General features: G+C 37.3%; 1 protein-coding gene across 1 annotated transcript in view; it reads left to right on the top strand.

The window, feature by feature from the left end:
• The window catches only part of ksr (kinase suppressor of ras), a 112396-nt gene extending 96775 nt beyond the window's left edge, over positions 1–15621 (top strand). Inside the window, exons 15-16 of the mRNA XM_089105653.1 lie at positions 10626–10755; positions 15311–15621. Of these exons, the coding sequence (XP_088961779.1) occupies positions 10626–10755; positions 15311–15463 (283 nt within the window). The 3' untranslated portion in view covers positions 15464–15621. The remainder of the gene's footprint in view (positions 1–10625; positions 10756–15310) is intronic.
• Positions 15622–15891: the final 270 nt, after the last annotated feature.

The following is a 15891-nucleotide window of genomic DNA, read 5'->3' as shown; positions in this document are numbered from 1 at the left end:
AATATACACCCTACATGGATAAAGAATCTCACACCTTCATACAAACAAGAACTGCTAAATTGTTATAATCACGCTTGGGCATCCTCTAGGTTCCCCAATATATGGAAATGTTCGTCCCTCCTACCAATCCTAAAGAAAAATAAACCAAAAGATAACCCTGAGTCTTATAGGCCCATAATGATTACACCTGTGATGGGGAAAATAATGGAGAAAATGATTTATCACAGACTCCTCTGGTTTGTTGAGAAAAATAACATGATTCCACACACTCAAACTGGATTCAGGAAATACCACTCCTCAACAGATGCTTTCATTTTGCTAACAAATGCAATAAATGAATCTTTCTCAAAAAATAATATCCTAGTGGCAGCTTTCCTTGATTTTGAAGGAGCATATGACAATGTGAACCACCAAATCCTTTTAAATAAACTTGCAAACCTTGGAGTACCTCCCAAGCTAGTATCCTTTATTAAATCCTTCATAGAAGTGCGAAGTTTCATTGTTTGTGTTGGTTCAGCCTCTTCACCCCAAAAGACAATATCCAAAGGCCTACCTCAGGGAGCAGTCCTCAGTTGCCTCCTATTTGCCCTATATCTCTGGGACATGAACCTACCCCACACGAATCTACAATATGCTGATGATCTGGTGCTATGGTCATCTGGCAACACCTTTCAGATAGCACAGTCAAATCTGCAAAAGTAACTTTTCCAGTTTGAAAAATTCTATCAACATTCATATTTACCCATTGCACCCACAAAGTCAAAAATAATCAAATTTCACCGTAAGCAAAACCATATTAATGCAAAACTAACTCTAAATAAAACAACTATTCCAGAAGATAATAATATTAATTACCTTGGTCTCATGCTTGACCAAAAACTTAATTTCCACCTCCACATTTCAAACACAATAAAAAAATGTTATAGAAAAGCAAATATACTAAAAAGACTTCTTTCCACACCCTGGGGTTGTAAGGAGAAAACCTTACTCCAGTTTTATAAATCACATATAAGACCCCATATTGACTATGGGCTCATTGCCTATGGTGCATGTGCAAAGACCCAGATGCAAAAAATTGAAACAACACAAAATGATATAATACGTCTCATATTTGGTCTTAGGAAACCCACAAGCACCAAGTTTCTGCTTATGGAGAGTGGATTAACAACAATAAGGGAGAGACGTAGCTTTCTCTTGATAAAACATCTTACAAAAATTGAATCAAATAGCTCACACACATTACATAATTGGTTAAGAAATCCAGCCATGTATAGAGGTATTGCAGATGAGTATGCCAATATTCAAAAGAAGTTCCCTGTACCAGCAAAGTCTATTGCACCTACTTTCCCCAATCCCCTCCATGGAATTGGTCATTTCCCATAATAAATACTGAATTTTCAAAATGGAATAAAGATTTAACCCCCATTGCTTTTGTTCAGAAAAAATTTGCAGAACTTAATACAATTACCTATAAAAATCACTTCCAAATATTTGTTGATGGGTCAAAAATGAATGAGAAGGTTGCAAGTGGTGTTTTCCTTCCTCACCTGAAAATTGCAATGGGCGAGAGATTATTTAAAAATTTATCTATAATGTCTGCTGAGTTAAATGCCATAATCATGGCATTAGAACACCTTAAGCAAAACCAATCTTTTATTGAAAATTCGAATAATATTATCATCTATTCCTACTCTTTATCAAGCCTTGAGTTGCTGGCCTCAGCTCCTCAATATAAGTTGGACATTGACACTTATCATTGTCTCAGTATTATTGATAATCTTGCTTCAAGTGGCATAAAAACTTACTTTCAGTACATTCCTAGCCACTCTGGCATAAGTGGTAATCATCAGGTTGATGAAATAGCAAAAAATGCTATAAATATTGACCAGCCAAGTGGGAGACCAATCCCAATTAGAGATATTTACCGATGGAGGCTATCAGATATTAATTTTAATAAGATTAATCCTATCCTTTCCCCCTTTCCCAATAAGTATCTTTCTAAAATTTATCATAGAATTCGTTCTGGAACAAATGGACTAAATTTCCTTGCATTCTCATATAAACTTTCTAATTCAAGTGGTTCAATTCCCCTGTCCCCTCTTTGCAGGCATTGTAATATGAATAATGAAACAATTGACCATTGCCTATTTGAATGTAATATGCTGACGTCTGCACAACATACCTTGCTTTCTAAACTGTTAAATTACTTCAAACACCACAAAATCCCACTATCAGCCAAGAGCCTAGCCAACTATACCTGCACACAGAGTATAGAAATCGACATCTATCATCTTATATTTGAACTCCTAGAGTCGAAAGATCTGCTGAAAGATATCTGAATATATCTAATAAATATGAGGCAATCAAGCCAGTAGCTCTGTAGCCCACAGAGTGAAGCAAAAGGAAAAGGGCTAAATAGTGTTACTGAAAAGCCCGCCTGCTGTTAAATAGAAGAAGAAGAATAAATTACGCAAGTCCATTGTTTTGACAGTCGAAGAAGTCTCAATCTTAATCACATGAAACAAATAAAAACGTGTGTGATGAAATTGGGCAAAGATGGCAGTATTTCGCAGTTCAGTGTGAAATTTGAACTGTGAATGTAAACTTCGTAATTAATGAAACAGTATTACGGGTACAATTGTTTTGGACAGGTAATTACCATCTAACCTGCTCCGAACAGTCTCTCTTAAATGTGTAGATCTATTAGTATTTATTATGTTTTATTATTTTTAGTTCTTTGAATCTGTCGAGAAACAAACACGTCACTGAGAATCTAGGTAACCACCCTTACCAAAGTTCCGGATTTGGGTCTATGTTCAAGCTTTTGCCCCTTAGGGATGAGGAATCCATTCTGTTAAGTTCCCTAATTAAAAATACTTAAAGGCTCCGATTTCCCCATTGGGTCAATCCACGCCAAATCATCCAATCGTGACTGCGCGTGAAATTCCAATTTTGCTGAAAAAATTCTCAGCTGTTCTCTTCATTGATAGTACACACAGGATTTTTTTTTTTTTTTTTTGAAAGCTAGTTTTTCGGGAAAAAATTTCCAAAGTTTTAAAATTCGCAAAAAACGAGGTTTTTTGAAAAAAAAAAATCCAAAAAGTTGGTATTTTTTTCCACTTATTTATCCAATTATCTACATAGCCAGGAGAGGTTGGATAGAAAAAACTGAGGCAATCCGATAACGACGGAAGAATTGACGGCCAACCGAAGTTTTTGAACCCTTGTGCGAAAAAGCAGAACTTCAAAAATCTGTAAATTCTTAACGGTAAGAGCTAGGATACCATTTTTTTTTATTCTTGTCTTCTTGTCACCAAGTACAAAGGGAAGTTTTGCATTTTGTCCTATCGCTTTTAGTTTCGGAGATATTTTCATAGAATTTTGACAAATTGTGAAAATTGTCACTTTTCATCCCAAAAAAAGCTCTGTAGGCAACGCGATCCAGGAAAACTACTTATTAGGTCCTAAACTACCAAACATGACCTACCTGAAACCGTAAAAACCTCGATGGCAAAATTCGATCCTGATTTTGAAAAGAAGATTGAAGTTCGACCGTTTTTCAAGTTTCCTATTATCATAAAAATGCAGATTCTTCTATCGCCAATTATTGCATTTTTATTTGGTTAGCGAACATATCTTTTAATATGGCCACTCATGCTGCATCTCGTGTAACCAATGTCAAACTTTTCTAGTTTGAATGTAATTCATCAATTCAGGCACCTGGTATTCTTAGTATGTAGCATAGTATACTAAAGTTTTTTAGCCTACCCTTCATGTGAACTTGTCCGGAAATGGCTGATTTTATATTTCTTGAAACAAATAGACGCTTCTTCAAAACTACTTAGATCAATTAAGTTAGAAAAAAATGAAATAATGAAAATAAAACAATTAATGGTTGCTTTCTCTGCTTTTCTTCTTGTAAGTTTTGAATGTTTCTGTAACAACGGCTACTACATCTGGCTCTAAAACAAAGTTTCTTGCGGAGCGACTACGAGACTCAGGAATAGGCAGCTTTTGTAGTAAGTTAGCAGCTGGTACTATGCACGTGTCGTCAGGCCGAGGCCAACGAAAACTTGAGCATGGTCCATTTTGGTGCATAAACTTAGCTTCAACTTCGCCACTCTCCTCATCAATGCTTACAACACACCCCACCCACCAATCAGAGCCATACACACAGGCTACGTAGTCTCCCGAGTCCAGATCGGTTAAAAGGACGTTCTCGGAATCTAACCGCAACACAATAAATTCGTCTCTTGGCAAGATAGTACCCAAATCCGATAAAACGCAAGCACTGATATTATTTTTGCCTTTGGGCCTAAAACTGTGAAATGACTGAGTTCCAGGAATAGTAATAGCTTTCTCAAAGCGGTCATCGAGGCAACTTTCAAAGTTTTCATTAACGTTATTTGACGAAACGCAAAATACTGTAATGTTGGGTAGGTACTTATCTGCCCACTCATAAAGATCGTGTGCCGTAAGTATCTGATTGTCAAATGGCCTTTGCAAGCTGGCGCGAGCTGCTAGTCTTTTCACAGTACCGCCAATCCCATCACACGCATTCTTTCCATGACACGAAACAAAGAAATTCCACTCAGCATCTAACCCAAAGTCACTGAAATGGCAGCTCAAATTTGCAAAGTTTTTTCTGTTTTTGTACTGGGATCCTGCACCGTCGCTGAAATAATAGATTTTGCAAAGGCCGGGAATCATAGCCTTAACGTGAAGCAATACGACTTTCAAAAAAGCGTGAACTGCAGCAGTGTTATGGTCCATGTGGTCGCTGATAACACACAAACTGTTGCTGAACAGGCTATTACCCCTACGCCAATATACCACAAACGGATGTAATGTTGCCTGAGAATTTTCCCAGTGAAAACCCTGAACTGCGTCTTGGACCAAAAAGGAAAAATTTTCTGCAAAGTCTAAAAGCAGGAAAACCTCATTGGAGCAGAGATTCTGCTTTAGTTGGTCTATGTAATTTTGCTGACGGACTGAAATGAAATGGTGTACTGTAAGGTTCCGGATTGACTCGACGAAATTCGGTATGAACACATCTATCGTTTCTTCTACTTGTCTAAGAACTGTTCGGTCCACATGTACCCACTCTTTATAGGTCACTGAATCAGATTCAGCTAGTTCCTCCCAGAGAAAACTCTCCAAGTCGTTTTGTTTATCAACACAGACAGTGCACTTGTGTAGCATGCACATTTCATTTATGATAGAGCATACAACTTTGGACATCAAATACTCGAGCGAAATCCTTATATCAGCGCCTAATGATTTAAGCTTAGCATTTTGGTGGTACAGACAAACACATACCGAATGAACCCCACTTGAGCCAGCTGTAACACACCAGGGTGGCTTAAGCTCAGCAAATTTGCTGCGTCCGATTTTGAAATCCGGCTTGTCCTCATTGTCCTTCTTAAATAACTCGTAAAGTTCAGAAATATTGGCCAGCAGTAATTTCTTTTGTTTTTGTTCCCTTTTGCCATCGATTTTTACGGAGACGAAATCTTTCTTGCCTAGAAGCTGCCGGCTGTTGACGTCAGATTCATAAAAGTCCAGAACAGCCTGAACTACATGTGGCTTAAGAACATTAGGTGGCTTTTTTGAGGTCAAAAGAGGCAATATTCCTCCCTCCTTTCTGATATTCCTAGCTTTTCTAACAAGGTATTCCGATACTTGGAAAAAATCAGATACTTTTTGCCGGGGCCATGTCGGAGGCACTAGAGTAAGAAGACTAAGTTTCCTAGATAATGTATCCGAGGTTTCAAGTTTGGTTTTCAGGGAAATACAGAAATCCTTTGTTTCTGTGTCGTTCATCAGAAAGGGGACAGATTCTTCAGCAGACTCCATAGAATTCTGAACCAATGACGAAGCTATGCATTTGCGCTTCAGCACAGGAGAGGAAGTACCACTGGTTGGAACACTCAAAGCGACATTAATGATTTTGGAAGCGAATTCTGCAACCGTTTCGGACTTCCGTTTAACGTAGTCTTTTTTTTTGTCCAACAGAGAGTTTTAAGGAATAAGGCTTGAGCGGCGAGGTCCCAATATTTTCAAATAAACTTGAAACAACTGTAGCTGCGTTCGCTGCAGATTTTCTTGAGGAACAATCAGGCTGGGAATTGTATGAGAAAGATCCGTCGTTAGAAACTTGGGGGATATTAACAATGTCATCATCGGACTCTTCGTAGGCACGATCGTCAATTTCGGTGCGGCATTCAGCACACACCTTGTAACCGGGAATAAGTTTGAAACGAGACAAGGTTCTAGCGTTTTCTAGTGTTATAGCTCTTGTTCCTGTCCGAGGACAAGAGGTGTGCAACTCAAATGGATCACAGCAGATTCTCGGAACAGCCTTAGCAAACTGATGAAGGTAGAATTGCTCATGATGAAAGCAAATACGCTCTATGGAGCTAATAAATGTTCTCAATAAAATTGTCTCGCGACTCTGATCTGAAAGTTCGGTAAATTGTCTAAGTCCTTCTTTGCGAAAAAATGTTTTCTTGTGACACTCGCTATTTAAATGAAGTCCAACACAACATTTTTCAAGAGCTTTTTTTCTAATTCCGACATCTAACAATCCTCACAGTACGGTATGAATTATACTTCATTCACGGTCAATAGCAATTATTCGACTGTGAGTGAAATATCTGAACTTCAAATAATTCGATGACGCATCCCACTAACTTACTCTGGAGAAAGGAATCGGTCAATTTGTGTGATTTCGATATTTGAATAAACTGCTTATCAACAAAGAATTTAAACTTGCAGCAGTTCATTCCGCATGCATTTTGTTAACTTGAAAAACGGTCCAACTTCAATCTTCTTTTAAAAATCAGGATCGAATTTTGCCATCGAGGTTTTTACGGTTCCAGGTAGGTCATGTTTGGTAGTTTAGGACCTAATAAGTAGTTTTCCTGGATCGCGTTGCCTACAGAGCTTTTTTTGGGGATGAAAAGTGACAATTTTCACAATTTGTCAAAATTCTATGAAAATATCTCCGAAACTAAAAGCAATAGGAAAAAATGCAAAACTTCCCTTTGTACCTGGTGACAAGAAGACAAGAATAAAAAGACAATGGCATCCTAGCTCTTACCGTTAAGAATTTACAGATTTTTGAAGTTCTGCTTTTTCGCACAAGGGTTCAAAAACTTCGGTTGGCCGTCAGTTCTTCCGTCGTTATCGGATTGCCTCAATTTTTTCTATCCAACCTCTCCTGGCTATGTAGATAATTGGATAAATAAGTGGAAAAAAAATACCAACTTTTTGGATTTTTTTTTTTCAAAAAACCTCGTTTTTTGCGAATTTTGAAACTTTGGAAATTTTTTACTGAAAGACTAGCTTTCAAAAAAAAAAAAAAATCCTGTGTGTACTATCAATGAAGAGAACAGCTGAGAATTTTTTCAGCAAAATTGGAATTTCACGCGCAGTCACGATTGGATGATTTGGCGTGGATTGACCCCATTTCCTCTTCCTGCGAGGTTAGATTGAGCAATAGTTGTGAATACATTTTTTTCCCGCGAATTTGTAGACTGGAATTTAACGGCTTCATTTAGTTAAAGAATCGTTTAAGTATAAAGAAAACTGTTCAAAATGAAACTAGCTAGAGGGAATAACAATCGTTCCAGTCTGACATATTGATAGATGTGCCGATGAGGAAAATTTAGGGACCTCCTTCCTCCTCCCCCATAGAGACCAAATTTGTATTAGACTGGGATAAGGCATGGCTAGAATGTCAACTGTTAAATATAACTAGTTTGGCTGAGATCTTTCGCTTAACGGTCTGTTTTTGTAGATATACTAATTACATGGACTTGAGGACCCCTTTCTTTAGCAGAAGCCTCTTTCAGAAGCCTCGTCTTTGAAAGAAATAAGAGATACATTAGCCTTTACCTGTCATCAAGTCTTCTTAAAATCCAGAAACCTCTTATAGATGTTCTGATGGCAAGAATTTATTAAACCTCTCCCTCTGCATATTTCAAATTATTTGTGAACTTTAAAAATACACAACTTGGGAATTAGATTTTATTTTCTACCGAGTTTGACTAAAATGGTGTAACTGTTCTGGCAGATATCCTGTTATAAGAGTACATCCTTTTCCCCATCCCTAGAAAGGTATTATCAAGTCTAGATTCTGAAATGTCACATGTAGAACATTAGATCTTATTTTCCACCAAACCTGATTGTTATCCGACAACCCATTTTGGTTGATTTTGTAACGACAAGAGTTATAGAACCCATGCCCCCCATAATGGCTGGATCGGGTGCGGACTTCAAAAAGGGACAGTTGGGACGCTTATCTTACTTCTCTCCAAGTTTGTTTGAGACCCTACAACTCCCTTATGGTGGATCCCGTGATGACAATAGTTTAGGGACCTCACCCTATAGAGGTCAGATCGAATTGAGGCCCTGAAAAAAGACAACTTCAAGACTAACTCTTCCATTGTGCCTGCTTTATTTGAAACTCGGCAAACCTATCTGCTACATGCCCTCATTACAAGAATGGATCCCCCCTCCTTCATTCCACAGAGATATCTAATAAGGTTGGAACCCAAGAAGGAATACACATAACACTGGCTCTTGGTTCTTACCAAGTTTGATTGATCTCCGACTACCCTCTCTGATAGATGTAATGATTCCACGGATTTAAGTATCTCTTCCCTCCACATGAATCAAATCGTGTATGAAACCCTGATTAAAGATACAACTACGGTACTTACTGTTGCTACCTACGAAAGATCTAACTGCCCATTCTTGTAGATGTTATGGCAAGAACTTTGGAACCCCCGCAGAGTATAGATTGTGTCCTGTAACTCATCGGCGCAACCAGGACACTTAATTAGGCTTCCAAAAAATTGATTGAGATTTGAACGTCCGTTTTGGTAGATATTGTAATCTCTCCTCTCCCAAGAGGTCAGAATGGGTACGGACCAAAAAAAGGTGAAAAAACAAAAGGACACAGACAGAACAATTACTGTTATTTCTTACCCAGTTATGTCGAAATCTGACCACCTTTTCTGATAGATCTCGTGCTGACATGAATTCATGGGCTGATGCAGTGGATACGTTATGTCTAAACCTTCAAAATGGTATCATTAGGATACTTAGTCTTACTTCCCGCAAAGCTTAGTTGAGGTACGGTAAAAATTTCTGGTGAATATGGTGATGACAAAAATTTAAGAAATCCCACTCCCTTTAGAGATCTAAAGGGAGATTTAGAATCCCCTAAAAGGCACAATTGGGGCAGTTACTCTTACTTTCCATCATTTTTGGTTTGAATGGGACAACCCAATCTGTTAGATGTTGTAATAGCAAGGATAAATGGATCCACTCCTCTTATTGGTCGGATTGGGTCTGAACCCTGAAAAGACACAGTCAGGATAGTTACTTCTATTTCCCACCGTGTTCGATTGAGATATAATACCTTGTTCTTGTACATGTGTGGACAGGAACATAGGGAACCACCTTTCCACAATGGTTGGGATGGATACAGACCCCAAAAAAGCACAAATAGGTCATTAAGTCTTACCTTTGACTAAGTTTGGTTGAGGCACAGTAACTAGTTTTGCTAGATAACTAATTTATGGACTGCAACCTAGCAAATGTTGAATCGGTATAGATTTCCAAAAGACCGCAGAGGAAAGATTGTTTCTGGGTGCCCAACAAGGACAGTTGCTCTCACCATAAATACTGATTTAAATCTGATATCCTGTTCGACGTCGATGTCATGATGACAAGAACTAAGGTAGGCACTGGGTGCCCCTAAAGAGGTCAAAATGAGGATAAACACCCAAAACGCAAAACTAGGGTAGTAGTTTTTATTCCCGCCAATTTCTTTTCAAAATCGAATAAGCCCTTCTGCTGAATATTTGGATGACGAGAATTTAGAAACCCTCTCGTAAAGCGCATACGCTGGGTTTGTGTCTGGGAGAGAAGAATAGATTCAATAAAAGTACCTGAAATATACTTCCTTTTCGTATGTGCAGTGCAATGCGTGGTTTTGGGGGCAATCATCTGGCGCTTTCTGTGTTTTCCCCCCAGGTTCATCCAGGTACCCATTTAGAACTGGGTCGACTCTGGCTGAGTTTATAGAGCCACGCCACTGACCTCTGTTCCAAACCAAATAACCAGTGTCACCAGGACTCAAACCTGTCGTTAGGATTTGAAGTCTAGTGTACTAACCACTCCGCTTGGACAGAAATAGACGAATTATACGGAAAAACCAAATATTATATGACAAAATAAGAACATAACTAAAAAGATGAAGAATATGATGTATAAAGAAAAAATGAAAAACTGTTGTTGTTGTTTCGCAAAACTCTTAAGCAAATACATAAAGTGACAAAAGACATTACACGATTTTGACCAAGCTGAGACAAATAACGCATAGGTCCGAAGATTAATGAATGTATTCTGATATCACAAAATGGAAAAAAAAGATGCATAACTTGGTTCAATGCAATGGATATTGCTTGAACCCATCCTGTAATGCCCAGTATTTTCATAATACAAAATACTTTTGCAAAACCCATTTAACGTTCAATTTTTATCCCTGTTATTTTTTCTGATTACCAGTTAATTTTATGGGGCCTGGCTATTTTTATAATCTTTTCTTTTAGCTCTGTTTGGTATGAATTGCTTTGTGGTGAGTGGCCTTGGAGACAATTGCCTCCTGAAACAGTGATATGGATGGTAGGTAGGGGTATGAAATATCCCCTAGCCAACTTACAAACCTCCAAGGATGTCAAGGTATTGTCTCGGTTTTTTTCTCTCTGTTTATTCATGCATCGAAGACAAATATAATTAAAACTGGAATAGATTTGCTTTCAGCTTTCTAGCGGTCATTAAGATTGCCACTCATGTATTTTTCCTGTCACAATGGCGTTTTTAAATGCTTGTAAGCGTTTGCAGCGTTGCATTGCAAGCGTTTGATTCAGCTGATAGAAGAGCCTTAGTGAAGGGTGCCATGAAGATGTTAAAAGTAGAATAGCCAAGACTCAGAGTGTTTTTTCAATATTGAGAAAAGTTTGGAAGAATAGGAAAATAAGTGTGCGAACCAAGATTAAAATATTAGAAGCTACAATGATGATAGTGGTCAACTATGGTTCTGAAGCATGGGCGCTCCAAAAACGGAGTAGGATTTGCTAGATGTTTTCCTGAGGAGTTGCCTACGGATTGTTTTGGGTGCCCGACTGACTGACCGTATTTCAAATAGTATGCTGTACGAAAAGTGCGTTTCAATCCCGCTTTCTGGGTCTGTAATGAGGGAAAGGTTGAGATAGCTAGGACACGTTTTGCGGAGGAAGGACGACATATTGCCAAAGATTGTCCTCTTCGGCCAACCTTCTAGGGCTAAACGGAAAGCAGGTCGTCCGCGCTTGCGGTGGGAGATTGTTGTAAAGAAAGATTTAAGGAAAATGGGAAATTCCAGGGAGGGTGTAAAGAGGGAGGCTTTGAATAGATTGGGATAGAGGAGAAGCATGCGTAGCTGCGTTGGCCTCAGGTGGCTTGGTCCTGTAATGAGTTGTTAGTAGTAGTATTAGTAATTTTTATCTTTGATATATTTATATTTATTTTTCTTAATAAATATTATCTTAAAATTATAATTAATTTCTAAAGTTTTTAGAAAAACATCGTCATCATAAATTACGAAAAAAAATACATAGGGATTACATTCTGCTCTAAAGAACAAGAAGATCTGTTTTAATGTTTAAAATTGGCACTTTAGATGATTTTCGAATGCTTTTTAGAACAAATTGGTGGCAGCCAAGAGAATAATGTTACTAACTGAGAGGCAATTGTATAAATTATATTGTATAATTGTATACGTGTGTATTGTATAATTAACTATACGTGTAATTGTATAATTACATTGTATAATTGTATTCTTGGTAAATTGTATAAAGTACCAAGAACAGTGAAAATTAAATATGATTGTTTGAATGTAAATGGCTAAATTGATGGAATGGCTAAGTAGAAACTTTTACAGCCATACATAGATAAAAATTGGAAATTCTATTTTTAATGAAAAAAATTTCCATTAGCAGTTGTCTATTTTAGGTATTAGTAGACGTCAGAAGTAAATAAAAGACAGGTAGATAAAAAATCAGCAAAAAAATAAGCTAAAAAGATATGGGGCCGAACAGCTTAAGAAGGTGTAGATTTTCCTTGAAGGTATAGTTGTCATTAAGAACCAACGGATTGTTCATGTTTGAATTTTGACGGAGAAAAAGCGTTTTTAAGTTTAATTGGTTTGTATTGCTTATTGATTTTAATGGTTCAACAAAACCGAAAATCTGATGCTGCCCCAATTTTTAAATAGCTAAAAGAAAAATTTTAAAGAAAACTGTGCTTTTCCGATATGAATAGACCTGAGGCGGGTTCACGGGGGAATATTTAGTTTTACTTTTATGTCCTTTGCGCTTTGATTCCAATAGAAAATTATGCTACTACTACTAACGACGCACTGCAGCACTAAGTCGTGTGGGGCCAACACAGCTGTGCACAGTCCTCCTCTCGCCCAATCTGCTTCAATTTTCACTTTTTATAACCTACCAAGAAGTTGTAGTTTCTTCAAACCTTCCTTATGTCCTCTTTTCACTCCCGTCGATGAAGACTTATTATCATTTACTTTGCCTGACAAAAGAGCAAAGGTTTTAATTAAATTTCCTGCGCTTTAATTAAGAATTACTTTTATTGCTTTTATTAAGAATTGCCGTGTTTTGCCAAAGTTTACATTTAATTGCAAAAGATCTAAACAAACAAAACCTGGATTTTAAAGTAGATTATTTGATATGCAATTTACTGTTTCACCAAAGACCGAATAGAGATAAAGGGGAGTAATCCCCCGAAGATTCGTCCTGTTGCTGATCTCCGTTTCATGGCTGTTCAACCAAGAAGTACGATGGCGGGCTGGGGACCAGAAAGTTACGACCTAACCGTCGATGACAACCGTATTGACGAGCTTAATGTTTAATGGACAGTCATTTAAATGGGTACCGAAGACTAGTCTTTGGACAATTCCTATGGAAAGTATCTTACAAATTTTCCCCAGCCTTGAGGAGTGCCCACATCTTAGAACCATACTTGACAACCTTCATCACTGTAGCTTCCAATATTCTAGTTTTTGTTCGTAGACCTTTCTTGTTATTCTTCCAAACTTCTCTTAAACGAGAAAAAGAACGCCCGAGGCCTTGGCTGTTCTAATTTTTATAACTTCTCTGCGTCCACGATCGAAAACGCGATCTGAGAAATGAACATAAATACAATAAATTACTCTTAAATTACTCTTACCCTCAATTACTATTAAATGAATTTAGCTATTGGAAGATGGTTTTGACTTTAACTATTAAAGTTCAAGAAGGATGTGCCGTTATCCAGTTCCAGTTATTATATAGTCCACGCACTGGAGATTTAAAAATGTGCAACTTTTATGGAAGAAGTATTGTCGTTTAATTTTCCAATGCCCCGAAGTAGATATTCGTCGATGAAACATCTTTTGGGAACCCTGAAAACTGTTAAAACTATTTAATCGTCAAAAGAAATCTGTTCTGGTTGTAGTTAGGTCTGACTGATACAATTGCTTATCGGTAACAATGCATGCAAAATGTACTGGTAAAATCCCGTGCCTTTTTACCCGCAAAATAAAACGGTAAGAATACATTATCATAGGTAGCGCAATAACGCTGCCTACGTAAAGAGCAATGTGGACACAATGTATTATTATTATTTTCTATTATTTTTTTTTTATTTTTTTTTAGACCGGACACTTCCTATCGAAGGAGTTGTCCTAGAAACTTTGAAAATGGCTTATTCGATTGGAAATTGAAACGGCTAGTGCCCTTTCAATAGTCGAAAGTGATTGGAAGGTGGATAACTCCCCCCCCCACACACACATACACACACCTCGTATTTTATGGCAATGCTTAATTATACGATCGTATAAACTTCAGAGGGGGCTCATTGGATAGTTAATCAGAAATTCTAGTGCCCTTTTTAATATTTAAAGTGATCAAAGGGCTGATACCCCCCCCCCCCCGCGCGCCTCGTATGGCATCCAAATTGCTCATTGTTCACAGATAGGCTTCATGGTAGAAAATGTCTGAGCATCTGATTTTGAGCGTTTGATCCGTTTGAAACTTTCAGGGACCGTTCAATGGGCCAAAGGGACATCGCATTTTTGTAGGAAGCATATTAGATGGGCCAAAATACTTCTTGTCTCTGGTCGGTTTTTGTTTGAATATTCCACCCGAAATTCCTGGGCAAAATGAATTCTAGTATTCAAAAGATTTTTGGTTGGAGGCGCTCCCCCTCCAAAAAAAATCAAAACAAATAAAGTGCTCACAAATACTCAAAAAAATGACCACAAACTTTTTTTTATGATTGACATGAGTCTTGCATCAGTAAGTCCATGGGTCACATGGAACCAAATGCATAAGGTTTGTTTTATTCAGGTTATGCATTAAACCCTAAATCCTACCTCCCTCTCCTTGGTACGGCTTTGGCTACTAAATTGTGTCCACATTATCCAATAAGCTTTCTACATTCCACCCTTTCCCTATTTTTTTCGAAAATCTTTTTTTTCAAAAATACAGTGACAAATGGCTCGTGTCCTGTGTTGGAAGCTTCCTTACTGAAATAAATAAAAGCAACGTTTTACATTGTCAAATATTGATGCTTCACACATAATAGGAACATAATAAGTTGCAGCGCATTTATCGTTTCTGTTTCGAATTAATGTGAAACGCTAATTTTCTGGTTGAATAATTTTCTTTCGAATAAATAAAAGCTTTCTGTTTGAAGGATATGCTATTGAATGCATAATTACAATAGAATGCAGCTTTTCAATATTCCTGAATTTTTCTGGGTTCTCCTGAATTCTTGAGAATGAAAATTTGCTGTTCTGAATTCCTCGTGAAATATGACGTTTGTAAGCACCCGAATTCCAGTGAAAACCATTGTTTTTTTATTAATGCTAATTTTTGGAGGTATTTTGGAAAACTCAACTTTCTTTCACGGAAGCATGGTAAAATCCTGATAAATTTAGGGGAAGGGAAGCACTGACAGAATATACCACTGGAATAATATCTTAGAAGAGTATTTAAAAGAGTATTTTTTTATAAATTTTCTTGGAAGACTTGAGAATTTCACCTTGAATCAGATACACTAGCTCCAAATCCCAAAGTGGCGTCGCCTAATCATTTTCGCTGGATGAAATAATGAGGGCAAATTATAGTACCTATTTCTAGGATCTAGGGTAATTTTGTTTATTGACAACATTAAATTCATTTCAATTTCTTTTCAGGAAATTCTGATGACTTGCTGGTCCTATTGTCCTGATGAGCGTCCAGAATTTCCAAAATTATTGAAGATTTTAGACAGACTTCCAAGAAAACGTCTCGCTCGGAGTCCTTCTCACCCAATCCATCTATCCAGATCAGCAGAAAGTGTATTTTGACTCCTTTTTTATTTTTAACTAGTTTTATTATTTCGAAAGCTGCTAATATGATGATTAAGATTGACTTAGAATTAAATTCTTTTCATTTTTATTGTGTAAGTTTTTGAATACTAACTGTTTATGCCAGATAAGTCTAGTTTGGATAATGTGCCTGGCTAATTGCGCCATCTATGAAAATTAATAAATAATATAAGTGGCATGGTAGTATTTATCTTATTTAAAGTAGAAAAGCCTTATCTACTTTTTTATCAAAGTAAATATTTATCTCTACTCATTTTGTATTTTTGTGTTCTTGGAGAGGGGGGATTTGGAGGGTATATATCGTGGAATATTTAAGAATCAGCGTAGTTTGTGTCCTCTTCTTAACTAAATGCTATAGTAATTATTATTTCAGAGTACTTGGAGAGGGGGATTTGGAGGGTATATAT

This window comes from Artemia sp. Qi Xiang Cuo, chromosome 19, assembly GCF_049724085.1.
Source record: "Artemia sp. Qi Xiang Cuo chromosome 19, ASM4972408v1, whole genome shotgun sequence".
Classification (NCBI taxonomy): domain Eukaryota; kingdom Metazoa; phylum Arthropoda; class Branchiopoda; order Anostraca; family Artemiidae; genus Artemia; species Artemia sp. Qi Xiang Cuo.
This window is presented reverse-complemented; position numbering and strand designations above follow the sequence as displayed.